The sequence below is a fragment of the Ctenocephalides felis genome, unplaced genomic scaffold (genome assembly GCF_003426905.1).
Source record: "Ctenocephalides felis isolate EL2017-DRISC unplaced genomic scaffold, ASM342690v1 CF-g0.4_SCAFFOLD_00909, whole genome shotgun sequence".
NCBI classification, from domain to species: domain Eukaryota; kingdom Metazoa; phylum Arthropoda; class Insecta; order Siphonaptera; family Pulicidae; genus Ctenocephalides; species Ctenocephalides felis.
Genome location: NW_020537063.1, coordinates 1,399 through 26,296, shown reverse-complemented (window position 1 = coordinate 26,296; position 24,898 = coordinate 1,399). Strand labels below are relative to the sequence as shown.

Sequence of the window (24,898 nt, the reverse complement as noted above, 5' to 3'; positions counted from 1 at the left end):
TACATTCCCAACTAATATCTTTCGAACAGTTTTTGATTTTTTAAAATCGGTTCGGTAGGATGAGCTCAAATGTGGACGAAAAGTTTAACACTTTTTTTCAAATTGCAAAGAAACGGCTTTAGATAAGTTCAACTAAAAAACACTTCATTTTTGTAATCGAAATAAATTCATTACTGTTGTATAATAAAATCAACAGAATTTTAGCGCAGAAACAGACATTCTTGCTTAATTAAAAATGTACATATGCCTGTGCCTAATTGAAAACAAAGTATAATTATTTAGTTAGTAATTATAGAAGCATAAGATGAATAATATCGCATATCGTTAGCTTAAACTATATAATTTTGTAACTTAATAATATTGATATTACAGCCAGACGATCCTCATCGAGACTGGAAAACTTACTTTGGCGTAATAGTGGTAGATGCACACAAACCTCTTTTCTTTGGCGAAGGTACAATTTTGCGTCAGGTTGACACTCGAACAGGATCGTTAAAAGTGGGCACGCATATGGGACCATTACAACCTGGTCAAGTCTATAGTGGCGGTAAGTACTACTTTATCTCATTCTTATAAGAATGATGTGAAAATGAAATAGTTCGGAATTGATTTGCAAAGTTGAAATCATATACTTTAACTATATAAGGAAACTTTCAAATCTTTCAAAATTTTGAAACTTTTAGAATAACTTGATACGTTTTCACATTTTTGAAATTCTAATAAAATCTGATATTTATTTCAGATGTTTTCTAAAATAATATTTTTGCTTTATTTTCCCCAACAACCAATCATTTCTTCACACCGCCAACTAAGGGAATATAAGAATAATTTTTGAATCATTTCAATCGAATGATCCATTCTCTCAAAAACTGCATAAACATTTTCTACAGCTTTGTTCCGTACCTCCGAAAGACCTACCTTTCGAAAAAACTAACTAGCACATCTCGCCGACATTACGAACCGAATGTTTACCGAAGAAGTCGAGGACATTTGATTGAGCTATAATGAAAATCCAATCAATTTTTCATTCCGTCAATAACTTATAATTTGATGTGCATATGTCCAAAGACTATTTTTGACCATCAAATGGCATTTCTGCATCTCCGAAGCTGCTGGACTCGCCTTTACAGAAATGTAGTCAGTTTTTCACTCCGTCAATACGAATCGATTGTTTTAATCATTCTAATCCGGTGTCCCGTTCTTTCAAAAATTACCATCACTTTGCTCTTTTTGAGCACTTTTTGCTCATTATTTCAGAAACGGCTAGACTTGCCGTTGTTAAAAACTAATCCGCACGTCCCCCCATCATAAATAATAAAAAAATTAAATGTTTAAAATATTTAAATCAGATAAATCTAAAATTCAAATAATGGTGCTAAAGTTCAACTCCGTGCTTTAAGGCAAATTGCTGGAACTTTCCGTACCGAAAATTAAAATTTCAAAAAGCAACATTTTTTGAAAACTTTGAAAAAATTACATTTTTGAGAATTTAGAAGTTTTTAAAAAAATGTGTTTCAAATCTAATTTTGATTTTTTTTTTAAATCTTGAATTCTTTTTAAAACAAAGCAAACAAAGCAAACAACGCAACTGGCTGCGTAGCTCTTTTAGAGAAGAAATATAAATGAAATATAGAAACGCAATGAATGAAATATAGTCGCAGTTAAACATTATCACAAAACCCATAGAAATGTGAAAAAAATGTTTACTTATTAAAATCTCTATAAAATATATTATAATTCGATGTGAATATGTGTAATGATCTTTTTCGATCGACAGATGTCAATTTTTGTACCATTTTATTGAATATCCCAAACATCTAGACCCGCCTTCCAAAAATTTTACCAGTTTTTTATCTCGTCTTTTGGCTGGAACTAATCAGGACGTATCTCAATCATTCTTATTAAATTAATAAGTATAATATAACATCGTTGGAAATAAATCTCATGCTCAAAATGCTAGGAATATATTAACCCTCCCTCCGTCGGTCGGATATTTATTTTCCTTCGAACGGTCGGAGTGGTCTGGCTGGACCACCATTCATTTTACATGCATATGAGATAAATGAGTTTTTGGTGTCTTATATAATAACGATTATTAGAAATAAATATTTATAGTTTTGATTTTTTCTTTTTCTTGCCGTTTTTTGCATGTGTTGAGCTTGCCTCTAATAAAAATATTTAAAAAAAATCATAGAAATATAAAAAAATCGTCGCTTTTTTGTTAATTTTTCTGTTTTATATTAATGAAAAACAATATTTATTCTTCTTCGGTACCTTCGAAATGAATGTGAAATTCAAATGAAAACGAAATGAGGTGGTCGCCTTTGGAATGAGCTGTAAAACTCAAAGTGAAAATATAATTTCAATTGAACTGCATAATTACGGCTGCAGGTTTGCAAAAAAAAGTTTCGAACGCAGAACCGGTAGAAAAATTGTTGATAATGTGCGCATTATTCATCTGATATTCAATGTTTGCGATAACCAATAAGTTTGATAGGTTTGTGTACGTGTAAATACCAACATTCATGTTACAACACATAGCAAATAATATAAAACGCAGTTTGAATAGAAAATACCAGAAGAAAGACAAAAGTCTAATCAAAACGCGTCATATTTCAGACGCGTATGGTTGGTCTAGACAGACCACTCCGACCGTTCGAAGTATAAAAAAGTTAATATGCTTATAATTATCCTTCTGTACATTTTTTCATCCTGATTTCATTGATCGACAGCTAATGAAATTTTAGAAAAAGTCAAGAAATTACAAGTCGATAGGATTACTAGAAGTATTTTTTTTAAAATTGAAGTCGAAAAAAGTCTGGCCAGACCACTCCGACCGACGGAGGGTTAATAGTTTTTAGTCCATTTTAATCGTGTTTATTTAATATTATAGCAAATCTTTCATATTTGCAGGATCGAGTGATGTATTTACTGAACTTATAGGAGCTAAAGGTAAAGATGTTTTGTACATAGGCGATCATATCTTTGGCGATATTTTAAAATCAAAAAAGATTCGTGGTTGGAGAACATTTCTGGTCGTTCCTGAATTAGTTCACGAGCTACATGTTTGGACAGATAAATGTCAACTTTTTGAAGATCTTCAAAATTTAGATGTGATGCTCGGAGATGTCTACAAGTGAGTTTTAACATAGACTGGTTCTTATTAACTTCCCGAAGGAGAAGTTTATGTTTTCATAAAAAAACTGAATTGCTAATTTTACGTTTTCTCGACGTTTCAAGCCATTATGAATCGAATGAGACCAAATTTGCAAAAAGTATGTGTGTGTGTGTGAACAGATTTTTTGCCGTAAATCGACGTTTTCTCAAAAAACGGGTGAACCGATTTCAAAAATTTTAAAGCCATTCGATGTATCTCGATGAGGACTAGCGTTTCTAAGTTTTGTGCGACGATCGGCCGAGCCGTTTCTTTGTAAATCGCAGAAAAGTGAAAATTTTTCGTCCACGTTTTAGCCCGCAATTGTGAATCGATTTTGAAAATTCAAAAACTGTTCGAAACATATTGGTTGGGAATCGACCTGATTAGTTTTCGGTAAAGATCGGCCGGGCCGTTTTCTTGTAATAAGGTGTTAAAAAATTTTTTAGACAATTTTCATGATTTTTTTTTGCCGGTAGATACCATACTCCTATAGATCATACTAGAATATTACGGTCCTACGACAAGTCGTTTAATTTTAAAAAATCGTTTAATTTAGTGTCGTTTTTTTGGCGTTTGTCAAAATTATAACTTTCATCAAAGTTTGCTCAAAAACACCTGAACCGATTTCAAAACTTCAAAAGTCAATCGATGTATTTTGATGTGGATTATTGTTTCTCAGTTTTGTGCAGCGATCGGCCGAGCCATTTCTTTGAAATTTGAAAAAAGTGTTAAACTTTTCGTCCACATTTAAGCTCATACTACCGAATCGATTTAAAAAAATCAAAGACTTTGAAAGATAGGGTGATAATGATATCCATTATATCATTTAGGTACAGTTATTGCCTACATTATAATAATCATGATAGGGTGATAATGATATTCTTTATATCATTTAGGTACAGTTGTTAAGTTTTCCAGAACATTGTCTTTTATGTGGCGCATGATATGAAGGCACAACTAAGCCTTTGTTTAAGCTGCAATTTTAATTACAAATAATATAAAAAATTATAAGTAATTTCAGATAAATAGCTAAAATATGATTTTCTTTGAATCCTTATCCTTTCCGATTCGGAATAACATCCAAAATTTCTTCATCGAACTTGTTTATTGAAATAATACATTTCCCTTTTTAGAGATTTGGATTCAAGTAATAAAGAAAAACCGGACATAAGCAAACTTCGTAATTCCATAAGAGACGTTACACATAAAATGGATTTAGCATATGGCATGATGGGCTCTCTGTTTAGGTCCGGTTCACGACAGACCTTCTTCTCATCTCAGGTAAGTGAAATAAATCAATTAATATAAATGTTATACTAATCAAAGAATAATATTTATCCACCCCAAAAAAATTGACTACAATATAAGAATATGTATTTGTATTTATTAATATTACTCGGTTAATAATGACTATCAAAATCAATTTTCGCTCATATTATTGTGTGATAATTATTGCTTTTAATTTATTTGACTTAGAAGCTTAAGGTAATGGTATGTTAACCATTTAATGTAATGGTTACCGTCGACCTCAGTTCATTCGCGCAAAACTGGAAATTTGAATGAACTCGTTCATAGGAATTTTTAAACTTATCGCAACTTGTTAGACGATCGGATCACCATATGGAAATTATTAAAATTTTATATTATATTTTACTATATATATTAATTTAAAAAAAATGGTAGTAACAAACTGTTAAACAGCTATGTTTTTACTGTGCGATCAATCGTTTTGTCGAAACGTGTTATCAAAGAGACATCAGAAAGGTGCACTTTTGGTGCCTTATTATAATCAAATTTTTATTTGACTTGAAATCGTTTCGTACTTTATATGTGAAACATCTGATCACATATTAAAAACATCACTTCCACGAGAGTATCTCGAGTAATTCTCCTGGTTAACATCACTTCTACACCACCCCATTGTGCACTAAATCACAAGGCACACGAAAAACCCTTTCTCGGCTATTTCGATTTCGCCTAAACAATATGGGCAAACCGGCGAGTTATCGTTCTTGAAGCGGTGAAGGTAGGCTCGAAAACAGTCGTACCCTTACATCATTTGTGTAACATAAAATTTAACTCCTCCAAGCTTGCGATTTAGCTTTGATATTTAGATTAAGACTATGCGTCCATCTTTCCTTCACTGTGGCTGCGGTTCTTCTGTTTTTAATTTTTCTGGGTTGTGATTTCTTCTTTCATCTGCTAATACTAAGAGAGGCAGAGTTTCTGAAATGACACACTGTGGTTCCTCCGACATTGTGCGAAATAAGGAAACAACATATGTTAGCACCTTGGTAACCACTGAAGGTAGTAATATCCTTCTGCTTTGTTTTGGGCCACCAACATTAGAGTAACCTTAACTACTGCACAAACGTGTTCTGTCTGTGAGTGTATATATGTGCTTGTATAGATACAATTTTTTCATCCACGATTTCGAGCGCACGGATCAACCGGCTCGAATGATTTTTAAGACATTCGATTCGTATTGATTTCGAGACGTTGATTAGTTTTCAGGAAAAGACATGTTCAGCCACAGAGGGCAAAGAGAAAAAAAATGACAGTTTTTGAGTGAACAAAGCATCAGATTCGAATGATTTAAACATTTTACTTGTATTGGCGAAGAGATTTTTTTACTAAGACAGGTGCAGCGGTTTTGGTAGTTGCAGGGAAAAAGTTAAAATAAATATTTTTGGTGGTCTGAAATAATCATTACCAGTCATTATTATTCTATATGTACACACTAGCAGGCAGATAGACAGAGGTTATTAGATACACAAGCAAAAAGGTAAACGGGTGGACAGGTAGGCAGGTATAAAAGAAGACAAGTTGACAATTACACAGGTAGAATCTTAATGAAGTAAACAAGTAGACTATTAGGCAGATAGATCATACACAAATTCAATATTGATTATATCGATTGTTTAAACATATCGGGAATTTCATGTAACTAGCCTTAGAGAAAAATGCTTCTTATATAGTGTAATTATGTCATTATTAATAATAATTATTTTCCAGGTCGTAAGATATGCAGATCTGTATGCGGCAACATTCTCTAATTTGATTTACTACCCCTTCTCATTCATGTTTCGAGCGCCATCAATGCTTCTTCCACATGAATCAACTGTAGCACACGAGCAAAGCTTTATTATGGATCCCAAGATGGTATCATCGAGAACAAGAAACGCGAACGACTTGGATAATACAGCTACGCCCGGAAAGGTATATTTTGGAATTCAACATTATTATCTTTCTTTATTGCTTTCAAGATTTCTATCATTTGCGTTTTAAATGCCAAAAAAATGCATCTACAAAAATATAATAGTTCTTTTTTAATAATATACTTTACAATAGTAAACAGTTGCCAAATATGTCTAAGTGTTTATTTACTCTTAAAATTATATGGACTTTTGTAACATACTTAGGTTTTGGTTTGCATTATAACCTTCTATGTGCCGAATTTTTGTTTCGAAAGTAGGAGAACAAATAATTATATAAATAATAATAAATAATGATATGCAGATAAAAAAAATCTTTTTAAAAATTATGTGACTGTCAAATCACAACAGCCCATGAAGTTCGCACTTTGTGAAAATATTATTTCAGGTTCAAAAGCCTAGCAATGGTGATAAATATTGATAATGATCGTCTTGACTATGTTATTGAAATAAATTTATGAGTCATCTCACAAAAAAATCTATAATTATGTGGTAAAATATCGAAAAAATTAGAATGTGGTTTGAAAACAATCAAATTTTGTTTTTCGTAATCATACTGATATCGAGCTACGATATCGATTTTCACAAGGAAATATAGATACAAAATACGCTTCCAAGTAAAAACAGTCCTTTTTTAGCAATGCGGCACCTAATTAAGTATGTATGAGCAATAGAAGATGAAGAATAATAGTGAAATTTTGTCAAATATAAGTAGTTTAACCGTTGGGTTGTAATTTAAATACTTCGTAAAAAGAAGAAGTTTGAGCATAAAAGCTCATAGAACGGAAAGTCTGATTTCTGTTAAAGATGTGAATATAATTTTGACAAACGGAATCATAAATGCCAAATGAATAGCACGCGCCGCTGTGAGAAGTTCATTATTCCCATATTTTTAAATAATTCACCTATATTCAAATGCTTAACTTAAAAAATACTAATGCAATAAAATTCTGCTGAAGCCAAGCTAAAACAATGATTTCAGTTAATAAAAACAACAAATAATAATGGCAAGCTGGGATAATGGTTTTATGCGTAAAGACTTCTGAGCACTAAAATCAGATCGTTTCCAATTATTTATCGAAGTAACTCGACTTCAAGCTTAGTCCAACACTTGGAAGTAATATTTTTCTTAAGTAAGTGTCAATAATTAAACTATTAAGGTTCCATACTTAAGATCACGTTATCGACATGATTATATCATTAATAATTTAAATGGTTTATTATTATTATTATTATTTTAATCCGGTTAATCACCTTGATACTTTCCTTAACTGTCTAAATATTTTAGAAAGAATATTTGATTTTTATGTGTCTGAAACAGCTTTGTGATAGGTGCAAAGTCGTGAAGATCGTACACGGTTATGAGCCAGACCGCAACTCGCGCTAATAAACAAAAAGAAAATTAAGTTTAAAAGAAAATTATAGCAATGTATCATAACTTATCGGTTAGTTCAATCGCATCCCATATATTTTACAAAAACATCTAGGATTTTACTCATACTTTTGTTTCAAATTTTAGATATTGGAACGCATGAATTCGCAGATTCCGCATCATAGACCAGAAACACCACGCTCCGTAACTCATAACCACGATGAAGATTGTTCGGACGATGAAGACAAAAAATCGCTCGACAAGAATCAAGAGAATTGAATATCTATTCTATTTCGAAAATAAATGTTTATCAAATAGTATATTTATTATGCAAGGAAAGATGAAATAGATTCAATTTCTTGATTTCTACAAATCGCGCAGATATATATATATATATATATATATATATATATATATATATATATATATAGTATATAATATATTATATAATAAAATAAAAAGTTTATGCACATAGTTAATAAAATAATTCATATATTCATAAATCGTTTTTCATTCAAATTATTAACAAATAATGTCATGAACATATACAAATAAATCATGTTAACAAACTTATAAAAAATTATTTCTATTTATAATAATAATTACTTTCCTTGAGACTATATATTGACTTAAGGAGTTAGGGGTACTTGAAATTTTTGAAAAATCGATTTTTATTTTTTTGCATTTTCGTTAAGTGTAATATCTTGAAAATATTTTCTGAAAATTTCAAGTTGATCCTATGATTACTTTTTGAGTCATTGGACTCTTACCAGCGCGCTGACGCAAGTGGAGAGCTCGATACTTATACTCAAGATTATTCTCCCTTACCTCCTGATGTTTTAAAAGCTTTCAAACCGATTTACGATATCAGCAATGATAATTCACTTTCAAGATATGTAGTTCAAGATTGAATCCATAATCAGAAAAAAATTGAAAAAATTGAAAATAGATTGAAAAATATGCCCAAAACCGTGAATACTAGTTTACTATCGTACAAACTTCAGAATACATATACATAATCATTATTAATGGTATGGATACCCTAGAAACTAATTGTGGGTATAATTTCCATTGGTATGCTGAAAAATTGGATGCTGCACGTGTGAAAGTGGCAGATCGTTTGCTTCGTAGGCAACAGCAAATGGAAATTTTGGAAACTTGCACAATGACTGATAAACTATTACATGGCCCAGAAATAGATGACTCGGCTTAAGTAAACCTATAATTCGCATTTCTGTACGCAAATTCAATGTGAAACTTTAAACGCGTTTTTCCCAAAACTGTTTTTGAACTGGTGACAACTGTAACTCAAAAACCGCTAAGTAGATTATAATGAAATTTATACAGCTTTCAGAATACATAATAAACTCGAGCCTGAACGAATAATTTTTATTTTTCCATAAATTCAATTTTTTTAAGACCAATTAACTGTTGATTTTTTCCCAAAAATCTAGATTTTTTTTTCTCATGCCGCCATTTTGTTAAGTTTTGCAAAAAAACGAAAAGCTTCGATTAGGCCCAGAATTATCTATTTATAAAACTATGTTTTTTTATTTGGTTGATTTTAGATGAATCTCCTAGGAGTTATGACTGTCACCGCGAGAACCGTTTTTTAAACTGGGTCAGCAAAAACAGCTATAACTTCGGAAATATTTTTTTTCTGAATTTTTTGTTACGTCAAGTCAAAACATTGTATAATAATGCCGCAATACTATTTTTGTACTTTTGTAAAAAACGTCGTTTAATAACAAAAAAAATACTGAAAATTCTCACTTTTCCCTGCCTCTAAGTACCCCTAACCACTTAAATCACGTGAAACGCGCATTTATAGAGTATCTTAAAAATTTTTACAAAAGAAGATTATCTGTTAGGTCTTCATTGTCAGGATAAATAACCCAATGACGATGACAATGTCGGTGTAAGCTTTGTTCAACATAAACTGACAATATCACCTAGTTTCATACAAAACAAATTATCCAGAACCCAGCATAAAGACTGGATTATATTTAAAAGTAAAAAGTCTAAACGTATTAATAAAATATAATCTTCATATGAGAAAAATGTTACATTGAATGTGGATTCAGCTTCAAAATCAAAAGTTTGAAAATTCAGAGATGCCTAAATAAATTACTAAAAACAATTTTGAATGCCACAAGGTATGTACCGAATTGATTAATATGTAAAAACGACATTAACACAATAACAGACAATTATAAAATCCGGCTCGAGAATCACACAAACTTAGTCACTAGCACTTGTCAGAAAACATCACCACAACAGGGCAAAATTAAAAATAAAAAATCATGTTGCATTCATATCTGTCAATTTTCAAGACCTCTGGTCAGAAGATTTTGTTTTTTAAGATTTTTTTTCATGCTTATATAATAATGTATAACATTAGAGTACAACTAATCAAAGTATGAGATCATGTTTATTTCTTTGGCAATTAATAAAAACATTTTAAAATAACATTCATAAAAAATAATTGTTGAACGACAATAAAATTTTCAAAAAAAAACAATTCATAGAAATTTTCTAATGTAACTTATATAAAATATTATTTATAAAAATTAGAGTATAATGAAAGCATTTCATCAATTTCCAACTCTTCTTGCAAATCATCCTCAGATATCTTCAAAGCCCTCTGGCCGTTTAATCCGTCATAAAATTTTAAGAACGATTGCGCCTATAATAAATATGTTTTACCAATTGAATTAAATTGCGACTAAAAAATTCTATCGCATATCAAATATAAATAAAATATAACATACATTGTAAGTTAAAAGTAGATACTTACATCTTTTTTTCGGACTCTAATAAGCGTAGTTTAAAATTTTTTTCAGTCAATATCATCCGCCTTTGTTGACCAAATTTTTCTTTTGCAAATCTTGTCTCCTAATTATAAAAAATATTAAATTACTGCACATATTGCATTAAAAATATAAAAAATAATATACATATGTGTACACGTTTATCTTAACAAGTTTTTTCGTTTATGTACACATGATATTTTTCAAACAAAATATATATGTATGATTCGTAAAAATTTGTTCACTTTTGATTCGGTATTATGACAAGATTCTGGCTTCCAGCACATATAATAATTACACTGCATTAAAAATGAAATGAATAAGTGGAATTATATTAGTTCTAATGGTAACAGTCGCCCCATTTATCATAGTCTCTAGTAATTAGTAATGCGTAGCAGTTTTCATCTTCATCTTAATGTTTTTTGTCGATAATATGGCACCACATAGCTACCTTGATAACAGTTCTCTAAGAGCTGTTACCTGCATACATTGAAGTCCAACCTTAACACATTTTTTTTTAGAAGCACTTGTATACCAATTCCTTTGTTTAGCCCATTTAATACTTTGAAATTTCTATTTTCTTTTAAATAAAATATTTTCTTATATAAAATGCACAGTTGTTTTGTAACAGTCAACACTTAAAAAAAAAAACATTTTACACTCATTTGGAAAATACTCTCGTACAGAGCTTCTACGTAGAAGACCTTTTTTACAATTATAAAGAAAAAAATCTATATTTATTTTATCGCGTTTTCAAAAATAGTTTGTATCATACATTTTTAGGTTTATATCATATTTTACACTCTACCATACTATGTAAACAATATTAGCAATAAAGTTTGAAACTGAAATATTATTGATGTAACTATTATTCAGTCTCGTATACAAACATACTATCATATAAGCACTCAATGCAATTTTATCGTAACTTTGAACGCCATATTCAATAATAACATAACATCTTCAAACACATATTTTTATGTAAAAAACATGAAAATCGAAAAATTCATATTTTTGTTATTTAACACTCTTTTGTCTTTTCTATACCGACTCTTTTCTATACTATTTCTACCAAAGCGGGTCAAATGACACGACACGAATGTGTTGTAAACTATGATAGTTGAATTCTTAATAATTCTGAAAATATAATTTATTTGATAAACATACTTTCTTTCATAAACGTTATAAATACGAATGTTTAAGTCACCGCATTTTGACATCTAATTGTAAGTGCAAGTAATATACATATTCCGCACGCATATTTTTACATTTAGACTAACTAGAGCAAATTTTCATGTTTTTTTTTTTCTACAGTATTCAATTTGACACCACTTATGGAAACAAATATCTGTATTATACTTAATCAATGAGTTTTTCGTATTTGTTCTTTTCCTTAATTGTTCACGAGTTTCACGAATATCGGTGCCTAGTTTTATTGTTTCAGTAAAAAGCAATTCTGTATAAATTCGAGACATTTAGCTTTGATTGTACAACTCTGAGATATTTGTGCCAGATAAAGAATATTGAAAAACACTTAGATTGGTCATTCACAACACTTATTGTCAGAATTTATAGCAAGTTTTCTCGTTATTTGACCCGCTATGTCTACATATGAACAGTTTTCCTAATGATAAATGATAAATGTTTATCATTGCTTTATGTTGTCTGAGTACAATTATCTAAAGGGAAAATTAACGATGAAAATCATTCGCTTCGTAATTTAGCTATAATCTCTTTTTATTCGACGGAATAATTCTAACTTACATCACAATTTGTTCGGAAATAGCTGTTTATCAATAGCTATATAACCGCCAGATTTATAACAATATTGACAATTCTTTATGAAAATTACAAAATCATAGCAAATTAGTTTGTTTTCAAACTTTGTTTCAAATATTTGATAAAGTCCGCAGAAACAAAGGCCATACGGCCTAAAGCTAATTGTAAGAATATCGATAAAATTGTTTCTACCCGATTTCAAAAGTGTCTTAAGGCAAATTGATTTTCTAATATTTATAAAAATTATAAAAACTGAATTACAAAGTTAAAATTATTTATTTAAAGTATATAAGTGAGCTTCAGAACTTTATCCAGAATTAAAATTAAAAGCTGAATTATTTTCTAAATACAAAAAAAAAAAAAATTTTTTGAAAAAAAATTGAAATAAAAAAAAATCCAAAAAGCATTGTTTTGCCGACGCAAGCAGAATGTTTTTCGAATCATTCAAATCGGATACTCGGTTCACTCAAAAACTTGGTTTCTATTTTCTGCACTCTTGGCTCCGTATCTCCGTAACGTCCGGACCTGCCTTTGCCAAAAACTAATCACAACATTTCCCTATCAATGAGAATCGATTGCTTTTTTAATTTTTCAATTCGGTCGACGAAAATTGTCTCCACGCATACACACATGCATCCATTTTTTCTGGGATATGCAAAAATGTTCAGAAACCTCTGAAACGTGAAGATAAGCAAAAAAATTTATTTTCGATTTTTGTCCGTTACTATCTATAACTTATACATAAAAAATGATATACATATATTGCCTTTTTAATATATAATATATTAGTCATTTTATGTACTGTATTATATAGGGTGTACCTGAAATCAACGTCAAGCCGAATGGGGGTGAAAGTATGATCATGGCTGTCTTGAAAAAAAATAGAATAAAAAATCTCACATTGGAAATTATGGGGTTTTGAGTGAAACCTAAAGCTTTAGTGCAGGTGCTCTAGATTGCACCTAAAAGCTCATAATTTCCAAACGACGTGAGGTAAATTTTTTCTCCCAATTTTTTAAGGATAGATCTATAGTTCAGGTCAAGACGAATCGACATTTGTCATTTACTTTTGAAAACGCGTGATTATATTTTCATGTACATAATGATCGAAGATCTATTTTTCAATATGAAATGGCAAATAATTTTCAACAATACAATTGATTAACATATTGCGTAGCGCTACCTGACTTGTTTTCAACATATTACATTTCAATTTCGAAATACATTTATATCTAATGATAATTCATGATACCATTTTAAAAGGAAATATTAAATGTACACTGTTTATCACATTCCTGACAACGAAATATGATAAAAGTATTTTCGATGAGCACGTCCCTCGTGTTCGTTCTGACTCCAACAAATAATGAAATAATGTATTCTGAGAATTCGAATCCGCAATGCACCTAACGCGTGGTGAAAACTATAGTATGTATACATCCTCACATATGACAGAGTATAAAATCAAAATGGCGTACAGCGTACAGGCTACAGGGCGCAATGCACTCTGGGAAACCTGACTCCTGAGTCTGAGTCCCTCTGCCGAAAAAGGAAGACAACTGTTAAACGTTTAAAACGTTTAATTAAATTCAAAAATTTTATTATACTTTTTTGTTATTTTTCTTTGATATTTATAATTTCACGTGTAAATAATATTAACATTTATTTGAGTTTTCGATTAATTTTATATTTTTCGCTTAATATTCCATAATAAAGTCCTCCGTAACACCTGTAAATTTTTATTTTGATATTACTTATAAAACTTACGATCATATAAATATTAAGTGATTTCTGAAACATTATAATTTTGTATTAATAACAACAATAATACGGAAGAAAAGATATAAATTTATAAGTAATATCAAAATAAAAATTTACAGGTGTTACGGAGGACTTCATTATGGAATATTAAGCGAAAAATATAAAATTAATCGAAAACTCAAATAAATGTTAATATTATTTACACGTGAAATTATAAATATCAAAGAAAAATAATAAAAAAATATTATATCTGAATTGGGAATTGAACCCCGGAGCAAAAATTAGAATTCCACGACGATATCCACTCGGCCAATCTGCTGTTAATAACGAATAGCTTGCAAAGTATGCAATACGCGCGCTGCTAAAATGCAAACTTTAATTAATTTTTATATTTAAACCGCTTTTCACAGGCCTCTAATATTTTACCACGGTCAGTTTGGGCATCAAATCTAGCATTGTGCCAAGTTTCATCAAAATCCGAGACGGGCAATGCGTGGATTCTCCTTATAAGTTTTTAAATTTTTTGAAAAAAATAGTTTGTTTTAAGTAAGTAATTGAAGAAGTTAAAATTCTATTTTTGGAAAACTTAGAAATGTAATTTTTCTTATTTAAAACTTTGAAATTTTTACTATAACTTCCCGTAGTAAGTTATAGTAGTCGCAAAAAAATCGAGAATGAAAATTTTGTCGACGTTTCGGGAACAACATTTGATTCGTATTGATAAGGAGGCGTGCTGATGCAGCCGTTCCGAAGATACGGGGCAAAAAGTGCCCAGGTAACCCAGATTTAAGAGAACGAAGCGTCCGAATTTAATAATTCAAGAACCATTCTATGGGTTCCGTAACATCGTTTTTTAGTTTAACAGCAACGCGGCGCTTACGCGCTTTGATATTTCATCTCATAAAAAACATTTTTCTTCTAAAGTTTTTTTTTTCAAAAAATTCAATTTTTTCTAAAATTGTTTAAAAAATCTATTTTTTTCAAAGTTGAAAAAAAAATTTTTTTTGAAAAAAAATTAATTTTTGGTACGGGAAGTTCCAGTAATTTGCCTTAACGCACGATGCCATACACCACTAGTTAAATCAATCTAATCGGTTGATATAAAAAATATATATATCCGGAATTTAAAAATTAGATAAATCGATTTTTCATTAAAATATAAAGTTGTGGAAAATATTTTCTAACAAAACATTGCACATTTATAACATCAGGTAAGATATGTATATAACTTTGTAACTCCCGATATACATTGCGCTTACATTACACTTAGTTAACATTTGTTATATAACTTTGTAATTTCAAAATACATTGCGCGTACATTACATTTAGTTAACATTTGTTATATAACTTTGTAACTTCAAAATACATTGCGGGTACATTACATTTAGTTAACACTTGTTATATAACTTTGTAACATAAAAAGTTATATTGCGGCAACAAGTAGTGTTTACTGGGTAGTTGGTATTGGTATTTTGCCTTGAGGCAAGTTACATAAACTTCCCGAAATGTTTAAATAATCGACTTAATCAATAAAAAATAAATTAATTTTTGAGTTATTAAAAGTATTCCGAGTGGATTTACTACATATTTGAAAACAAACGAACACGTTAACTCGGATTATTTTCTAAAAGCAAATTTTAAAAAATCAACAATTTTTATGATTGAACCAGTTTCTGCAAGACTTTAATGGTTTAGTATGTTGATTAAGATCAAGTACTCTATCATTATACCAAGTATATCGTCTAATTTTAATTTTAACAAACGTCAAAAAAACTACTCTTGATGAAGTTTTAAAATAAAACTACTTGTCGTAAGGCCGTAATATTTCAGTAAGTTTTATAAGATGATATATATCGCCAAAAAAAGTTTCATAAAAATCAGATTACATTTGTTTTTCAACAGTTATTTATGAGAAAACGGCTCGGTAAATTTTCACCTAAAATTAATCAGTATCATTCTCAACTAATATTTTTTAAAGTTTAACACTTTTTTTCCAAATTACAAAAAAACGGCTTGGCAGTTCATCGCACAAAACTGATAAACGATAGTCCCCATTGAAATACATGAAATTGATTTTTAATTTCTGAAATCGTTCAGGCGTTTTTGAGCAAACGTCGATGAAAGGTCTAATTTTAACAAATGTCAAAAATAAACGATACTGATTTTTGCAAACATTGACGAATTTTTATAGCTAAACGAGTAGTTGTAGGGCTGTAATATTTTAGTATGATCTAGAAGACTATGGTGTCCACCGTCAAAAAAATAGTAAAAATCGTCGATTTTTTTTTTAAAAAAAAAAAACTTCATTACAAGAAAACGTCCCGGTCGATCTTTACCAAAAACTCATCAGCGCGATTCCCAACCAATATCTTTCGAACGGTTTTTGAATTTAAAAAATCGATTAAGGATTGCGGGCTAAAACGTCGACGAATTTTTTTTCACTTTTCTGCGATTTACAAAGAAACGGCTCGGCCGATCGTCGCACAAAACTCAGAAACGCTCCGCATCGAAATAGATCGAACGGCTTTTAAATTTTTGAAATCGGTCCAACCGTTTTTGTACGGCATTTTTTGGGTAAAAAGCTACTTTCCATAAAAATCAACATTCATATGTTTTCAAATACATAAATTATTACTGAAATTTATAAATTTTCTCGACACGTTTCACAACGGCCTTTACAGAAACAAGGCAGAATAAAAGCATTAAGATAATTCAATCACAGCAAATTAATTATGATGGCAATTTTACCTCTAGTAAACGTAATAACTTTCGATATTTTCATTAAGTAGTGCTAATAATGTTGCAAAATAATAGTCAGTTTAAAGAAAAATGATTAGTTCTACAATATGAAAAAATACTGAATAATACCTCCATTTGTTTCTGATACATCAATCTGAAATCTTGTTCATATTTGTAATAACTAAACAAAGAATCTTGTTGCTCTTTATAATGACGAGACGACAACTCATCCAGTTCACGAATTTCTTCTTGATTCAGGTCTTGAAGAGATTTGTTATTCTGTTCATGAAGTTTGTTAATCTTTGCATCAAACAGAACTTCAAAAGAAACAGTACGATTCTTAGTTGGAATAAATTCATTCTTAAAATTATTCAGGTTCAGGAATGGAAATCTTCTAGTTCTAAAATAATAATATGAACTAAAAAATTTGCTTTGATTTACAAATAAATGATAAATATATTTCTATATTTATTTGTATAATCAAAATCATGCTCTTGACATATGTCTCAAAGTTGAAAAGTAAAAGATCCAAAACGTGGACAGCATACAATAATTTTGTATGCTGCCCATTTTCTTTTCATTACTATTTTCATCATGCAGCATGTTCAATACGCTGATGAGACACATAAAGGGTCGAACGTACAAAATAAATAATTATTGAAATGTTTTTTATTTGAACTCTTTGGCTGCAAATAAACATTTCTAGAATATATATATATATATATATATATATATATATATACATGTGTGTGTGTGTGCGTGTGTAAAAAACAATTACCTGTAAGTCATATTTATATGAGGATCTGGAACATTCAAGTTTAGCCATCGTTTGCGTACCGCTTTATATCTCTCTTCATCAGTTTCCAAAGCTTTCAAAACACTCCAGTTTGGATTATCATTGTCTTCATTTTCTTTAGAGTCAAGACTGATATAGGGTGCTCTTACTTTCTTTAATACATCTTTATGATGTATTGCATATATCAACTCATACAAGAATTGGCTATCTTGTCTAATTAAATCAAAATTATATTCTGACAACATGTGTTTCATCTCCATAAAATTATGCCTTATATTATTAATCAATACCTCACAATCTGATAAAAGAAGTTTTGTTTTCTCCTGAATTTTATCCACAATATAGTGTTTTTTATGTAAAGCACCTATTGTTTCAGATAGAGTACACAAATGTATTAAATCAGACCGATATTTTACATTTTTATTATCATTACTTTCATCAATATAGGATTTAATACATGACCTTATTCTGGATGGTATATGATTAAGATCTTTTAAAATTGGCTCATTCATTAAGAGTATAGAATTTTCAAATGACATTTTTTTACTTTGTTCATTATTAATCTTATCCTCTTTTAAACTGCTTTTAACTTCTCTAAGTTGATGTTGAATATTATTTCGAAAGTCACTCTGAAGGTATGATATTTTATTATTCAAATTAATAGTATCCCCATCAGCATTCTCTGAATCTCCACACTTATTATAAGTATTCATTAAATTTGATTGACCTGAAATTATTAATTTTCATCTGTACTAAATTTATTGCAACCAGTTTACTCGTATATCCAAAAATATCATTAACATATTTATTACTATTAATGTTGTGTACAATATACTTTGTAAGTTACCTGTTTTTTCTTCAGTAGCGATATTATTATGACATAAAATAAGATTATCGGTGGGAGAAATTTCTGTGCTATGTAAAAGTTCAGGGTTTTTATAATATCTGTTTGCTATTTCCTGAGCAATAATATATTTATTATCAATGGTGTAATCGGCTGTATTTTTGAGATGGTTTATGGATTCATTTTTGTTGATATTTTGTATTTCCTGGAACGTTTTAGAAATCTCTTCGTTTATAACAAATGATTTATTAGCTATCATTATTTTATTAGCAATTTCATCATTTGAGAAGCATTCAATGCTTTTAACTTCATTTTGATTTGAATCAATTTTAGCCACATTATTAATTTTGAGACAACTTTGTGAATCCTTCTTTTCAATAAGTGAGTTGTCACTAACATCCTAAAATTTAATGTACTTAATTAATAACACTTTATAAATGTAATCAATATAACTATATAAAAAAAATATTCAAAGCATAACCCACCTCATCTCCACACACTCCTTTCTTACTCTTTTTTATTGGAGAAATTACTGCTTTTTGTAAAATATTTGCTGCATGTATTTCGTTATTTTTATCATTTGAAAAACAAATATTAATTGAATTGCAAACTGTGTTGTTTATGGCCTGTGCTTTTTGATCAATGATTTCCTGAGTATTTACATTTGTGGAACAAGATTCAATAACAGTTTTGTCTTCAACACCTTTATCACATGTTTCACTTAAAACTACTAATGCAGTGTCATTAATTGAAGTTATTGTATTACTACCAGAACAAGTTTTTGAGCCGTCAATTTTGCAAATCGTCTGATCATTTGTTTTGAGAGTCAAAACATTCCTTGACACTACAGTTTCATTCAAGAAGTTATCAATTTCATCATCCGAATCTTCTACACAGTCAGGCGCTTGTTCTTCTAATGTAGTCTTTTCTTTTAGTTTCACTTCAACGATTTCCTGATTATTTTTTACATTTTTGGAACAAGATTCAATTACAGTTTTATTTTCAACATCATTATTACTCATTTCACTTAAAGCAACTAATGTAGTATCTTTAACTGAATCACTACCAGAACAATTTTTTGAGCCTTGACATAACAATGAATTTCTGTTGCAATTTTCAATTTTAAAAATCGTCTGATCATTTGGTTTGAGCGTCAAATCATTCTTTGACACAACAGTATTATTCAAAAAGTTATCATCAGGATCTTCTATATAGTCAAGAGCTTGTTCTCTTAATGCAGTTTTTTCTTTTGGTTTAAGAGTAAAATTATTATTTGACAAAACAGTATCATTCAAAAAGTTATCATTAATTATAGCACCTGGGTCTTCTACATAATTAGGCGCTTGCTCTTTTAATGTATCCTCCAATATGCTTTTTTGAGATATTAATTCAGATAATTGATTTTTTAAGATTTCACAATGCTCTCGAAGATGCAAATTATCAGTGATTTTCTGCTCATTTATCTTTTCTTCATTTTTTTTTATGAACATTTGTGTTTCTTGAATAAGAGCATTTGTAAGTTTCAAGTTGTCACATGTTTGCTCGAAACTATTTTTTTCATCTACTGGATATTCCTCTTCATAACTATCATAGCCATCTAAATCTAAAATATCTAAAAATAAAATCTTTTATATGTAATTTAATCATTTTTGAAATCCATTTAAAGTAATTCATGCAAGACACTTCCATTTGACCGAGATATACAAAATATAAAATCAATTAGAAATTTAAATAGAAAATCCTTAAATTTTACAAATACATTTCAAGAAAACAAATAGCTGCGTGCAATAACGACCTGAATTTAAAAAATGCGCCTATGTTTATTACAAAGTCATCATAAAATAAGTGGTGTATGGCATTGGGTCCAATTGCTGAAACTTCCCTTACAATAATACAATAGTCAAAGAATAAAAGATGTTTCCAAATATTATATATAAAAAATACTGTACCTTTCATTATTCGTATTTTACAGACAAAATATAAGAGCATATAAATTGGACAATGATGTTTATATAAGTTTAAATGAAAAGTAAATAAACAAAACTCAATGATCCCTTTCGAAGCGAAGATAGAATTCAATGACCTTATCTTATAGTACTAAAAATTATATAAACTGAATTGCAAAGTTAAAGTTATTTGTTTCAAGTACCTTAGCTAAAATTAAAATTGAAACCAAATTATTTTCGATATTCAAAAAAAATTTTTTTGAAATATATATATCTGATTTTTTTTTTATTTTCAAATAATTTTTTTTAAAAAAAACTATCGTTTTGTCAACATAAACAGTTTTTTGAATCATTCAAATGGTTGCCCTGTTCTCTCAAAAACTTAATTTCCATTTTTTGTACTCTTTGCTTCGTATCTCGAAACGGCTGGACCTGTCTTTGCTAAAAACTAATAAATCGATTCCTATATGATACTTAATACATTAAAAATATTGTAAATACAAGTACAATTCGTAATTAATTTAAAATAAACACATAAAGATTATAATTACAGTGTTTTGCAACAAATTGGTCCTTCAAAAATCATATCAAATCAAACATTTTTTTTTTCCTTGAATATTTAATTCTGATATGGGAAGTTCCAGCAATTTGCCTTAATGCACGATGCCATACACCACTAGTTTATTTATTAAATTATGGTGAAAATGAAAAGAATTTGATGAATGAAAGATAAAAGATTATTACAAGCGAATGACCTAAACTTAGTTCCTTTTTCAATGTCGTTTAATTTACTAATTCCAATCTCCAAATTACTAAGGACTTTTAAAAAATAAATTTTGATTTAGAAGGAGGAAAGGAAAAGTTAGAACCAAGAGCAAAAAGTATACTTTAAATTATAGATAAATGGAGTATTAGAAAAGATTTTGAACCATTTATCAACTGAATTTGCTCTAATTAAGGAAACAGAAAATTTATTATATTTCTCTAAAAGTTTATTAAATTTATTAATGTGTGAATGTATGTCAAATGTAGAAGTTCATGAACATAGCTTGGGAGTGATCTAATTAACTACAACTATTTTATGTTGAGTTTGATGACTAGAAAATATTAAAATTTTATATGGTCATATACAGAAAATCTTACAACAAAACAATTTATAGTGCAGTAAAAATTTAAACATTTCCAATACAGTATTTTTAAGTTCGTATTGTAAAAAATCAAATCAGCATATTTAAATTTTTATTTAAGTTATGATTATAATGTATCTAAAAGTAATAGAGAATTTTAAATTTATTGCAATACAAATAAAATCCTCTTTATGAATTGAATTTCAAAATATCTTTATGAATTGAAGATCAAAATATTAATAGAATAATAAATATATTTGAAAAGTACATTACAAATCCATATATTTTTTTGAATGCCCCTGAAATTATTAACTTATAATTCTACTAACTGTAATTAATATATTGTTTTCTGAGCCTACAAAGCAAAACCAGCGCTCACAATAATTTACAGCTTTACCTATTTCTAAATATTTAAACCTTAGATGTGAAATAGTTCCTACATCAATTGATAATTATAATTATAATTATAGCTATAGCTTATACCTACAAACCATAATAAATTGAAAATAAATAGAAAAAAATGGCAATAAAAATAGAAAAAAATGAGTATCACATTAAAATCAAATTTATTGAAATTTTCTATTATATTCTTACCATCCCAATCATTGCTTTGTGTACTGCTGATTTTTATTTTTTTTTCGGTGGTGTATCAACATCTTTACTGTAGTTGAGTGGATGTGGTCATATTTCTTATATTTTCAAGTTCATTTGAATGGTGTATGACCGAGAGATCATTTTCATCAGATTCCTCTCCGTTTGAAAAACTCCATTTATATTTAGGTGTTTATACAGTGGTTTCATTAATATAACTGCAACATTTAATACTTTAGTTCGGTTAAGTATTAGAAAAATCAAAACACTGTCGACTTGTCAAAAACTTAATTTAAAAGAGAAAAAAAAAACAAAAAATTATTATCATTTGTAACTGTAGAATAAATTTAAAACTGTAGTTAATTAAAATAATAATGTATAACACTGAATACACACCTGGTTTTTATTTAACTATTCCATACTATTCAACTTTCACATGGAGTACATGGAGTGACAATGTTTACGAATGTTTACCAATAATATTCACACCACAGCCATACAGCATACATAACTAAATCGCGCGCCATTTATTATGCTTATTTATCTATGTCGCGCGCAGCCCTGTTGAGTGCGCTTGAAATCTGCCACAATTCTAAACCTGTGGAAAAATACAAATAGTTTGTTCTATGACTGCATCTTGGCCAACTTTAAGAAACTCTTACATGCAAGGCTGACTGTTTTTTTTTAAATAGTACGCTTAAACTAGCTGTAAGTGGAATTCTGTCTAAGGCATTAAGGCATCGTGCCTTAAGGCAAATTGCTGGAACTTCCCGTACCGCAATTCAAAATTCGAGTAATAAAAATAATCAATAAAAGTTGATCAATGATTTGAAAAATTTAATGAATTTTGAACCATATTAAATTGTTCATCTCTCAACATTTATTTTGAAATATTTGGAAATTATGAATTTTTTTTTCAAAGCAATCGTACTGCTTTAATAAAAGCGCCGCGTCGCCGTCTAACGCGTAACATTGGTACGGAACCCATAGGAATGTAAACAAAATTTATACTTATTCTTAAAATCCATATAAAATATCTGGTAATTTGATGTGCATATGTCTAATGATCATTTTTGACCGTCAAATGGCATAAAAATTTGATCAGTTATTCATCTTGTTAATACAATAAAATGTTTTTTAAATTATTCAAATCGGACGCTCCGTTTCTTAAAAACTGAGTTACCGTTTTTGGCACTTTTTGCCCATATCTTCGGAACGGCTAGACCTGCCTTCGCCAAAAACTAATCAGCACGTCTCCATATCAATACGAATCGAATGTTTTTTGAATTATTCAAATCGCTCATCCGTGTTCAATCGTCGACGAAAATTTGTATCTGCACATACGTACACACACGCACACACACACACACATACATCCATTTTTCTAAGGTATGCCAAAATGTTCAAAGGTTTTGAAACGTAAAGATATATAAAAAATTTTATTTTCGATTTTTTTGCGATTACTATAACTGCCCATACTCTTCTTTTATCTATGAACTTGCCCTACGGGAAGTTAAAAATACTAAAAAACAGATATTTCAATATTATCAAAAAATTCTATTAAATTAATTATAATAATTATATTAGATAATAATTATATTAAATAGGGCACCGTTCTTTATTACTATTAATACTATATAGGATTCAATTCTAATGATTTCTATGTCTGTTTCATTTCAATAACTTTTTTAACTTAAAATTAAATTGAATAAGAAAGATAAAAAGTGTGAACGAAGGTAGATTTATCATTCTGTTAAAAAATAATTCAGATAAATTTTTAGATTCAAAAGTTGCAATATATGGTATGAGTTGATATAAATTTATTTAGTGTGCAATTATAAAATATATTTTTTCATATCTTAAAATTGCATCAGCAGTGATCGAAAAAGGACAGATTGAGAAACAGTGGGTTCTGCAGTGAGCTGTGAGTTGACCACGTGGCTACATTACGTGAAAACAGCTGTTCATTTTGAACAAACTTCAAAGCGTACCAAAAATTTGTTTTGGAATTGCAAAAATGTGCGCCAAAAAAATGAATTGCCAGCTAATCTAAGCAATACAGAAAATTCAAATTCAACTTTTTCGAGAGAAAGTGATGGCAGTGCTAGGTACTTTTATTAGACTACAATTAAATGTTAATTAATAACTTATAATGAGTTTATCTATAGGTTATATAATTAAAGAATATTTTACATTGATTACAGAAAACGCGCGTAAAATTAGAATCATATAGTGATCGCAAATGGAAAATTCAAGAAAGTGAAACAGAGGTACATATGATAAAATTAATTGAAAATGTATATTATGTATTCAGTTCTCAGACCACTGCATTCTTTACAGGTATTAGCTGAAATTGGATTAGGTGTACTTGAAGACAATTGAATGATAGTAGTCAAAGTGATAGCAATTCTCGGTGGTAAACAGCAAGTTATAACAAATTACTTTCCATCTCAAAATAGTAAAGAAAAAAACAGAGGGTCCTCACCCACTCAGAAACCTTTGGTTTGATTGAAAATTCTGCAAGTCCAGCGGATAAAGAAAATGATCATGATTATTTAAATTGCACAAATCCACTTATGGTTGTGTCAAGCAATTTTAATTTGAATGAAGACATGCATACAAATAGAACAAAATATCAAAGTTCCTTAGAGAAAGTTAGGAGAAGTACCGTGTCTAAATGCAGTAAGAAAAATAATAAAATAAATAACCCAAAAAGTAATGAAAATATAAATATGCAAAAATCTGCAAGTGGTGTGGAGCG

The 24,898-nt window shown here is 29.3% G+C and overlaps 2 protein-coding genes across 2 annotated transcripts; one reads left to right on the top strand and one right to left on the bottom strand.

Annotated features, from left to right (window-relative positions):
- Nucleotides 1-372: 372 nt before the first annotated feature.
- LOC113365344 (cytosolic purine 5'-nucleotidase-like) lies at nucleotides 373-8,034 on the top strand (the record flags this gene model as incomplete). The annotated part of the gene is made up of 5 exons (XM_026606922.1): nucleotides 373-547; nucleotides 2,914-3,136; nucleotides 4,291-4,438; nucleotides 6,173-6,376; nucleotides 7,892-8,034. Coding segments are annotated over 5 exons (882 nt in total), but the record flags the coding sequence as incomplete, so codon positions are not given.
- Nucleotides 8,035-10,414: 2,380 nt separating this feature from the next.
- Nucleotides 10,415-22,170, bottom strand: LOC113365345. Its single transcript, XM_026606923.1, has 7 exons — nucleotides 22,141-22,170; nucleotides 18,959-20,085; nucleotides 18,477-18,873; nucleotides 17,612-18,356; nucleotides 16,963-17,233; nucleotides 10,542-10,639; nucleotides 10,415-10,430 (listed from the first exon to the last, which is right to left on the bottom strand). Exons 2-7 carry the CDS (start codon nucleotides 19,961-19,963, stop codon nucleotides 10,415-10,417), a joined length of 2,532 nt encoding a protein of 843 aa, XP_026462708.1. The 5' UTR covers nucleotides 19,964-20,085; nucleotides 22,141-22,170.
- Between the last annotated feature and the right edge of the window lie 2,728 nt (nucleotides 22,171-24,898).

Excerpts from the sequence above, each read along its gene's own strand:
- LOC113365345 (XM_026606923.1), bottom strand. The coding sequence starts at position 19,963 with ATGTTCATAAAAAAAAATGAAGAAAAGATAAATGAGCAGAAAATCACT. Across the intron at positions 18,874-18,958 it reads AAGGAGTGTGTGGAGATGAG|GATGTTAGTGACAACTCACT; the intron begins GTGGGTTATGCT and ends ATTAAATTTTAG. Across the intron at positions 17,234-17,611 it reads CATATAAATATGACTTACAG|AACTAGAAGATTTCCATTCC; the intron begins GTAATTGTTTTT and ends TTATTATTTTAG.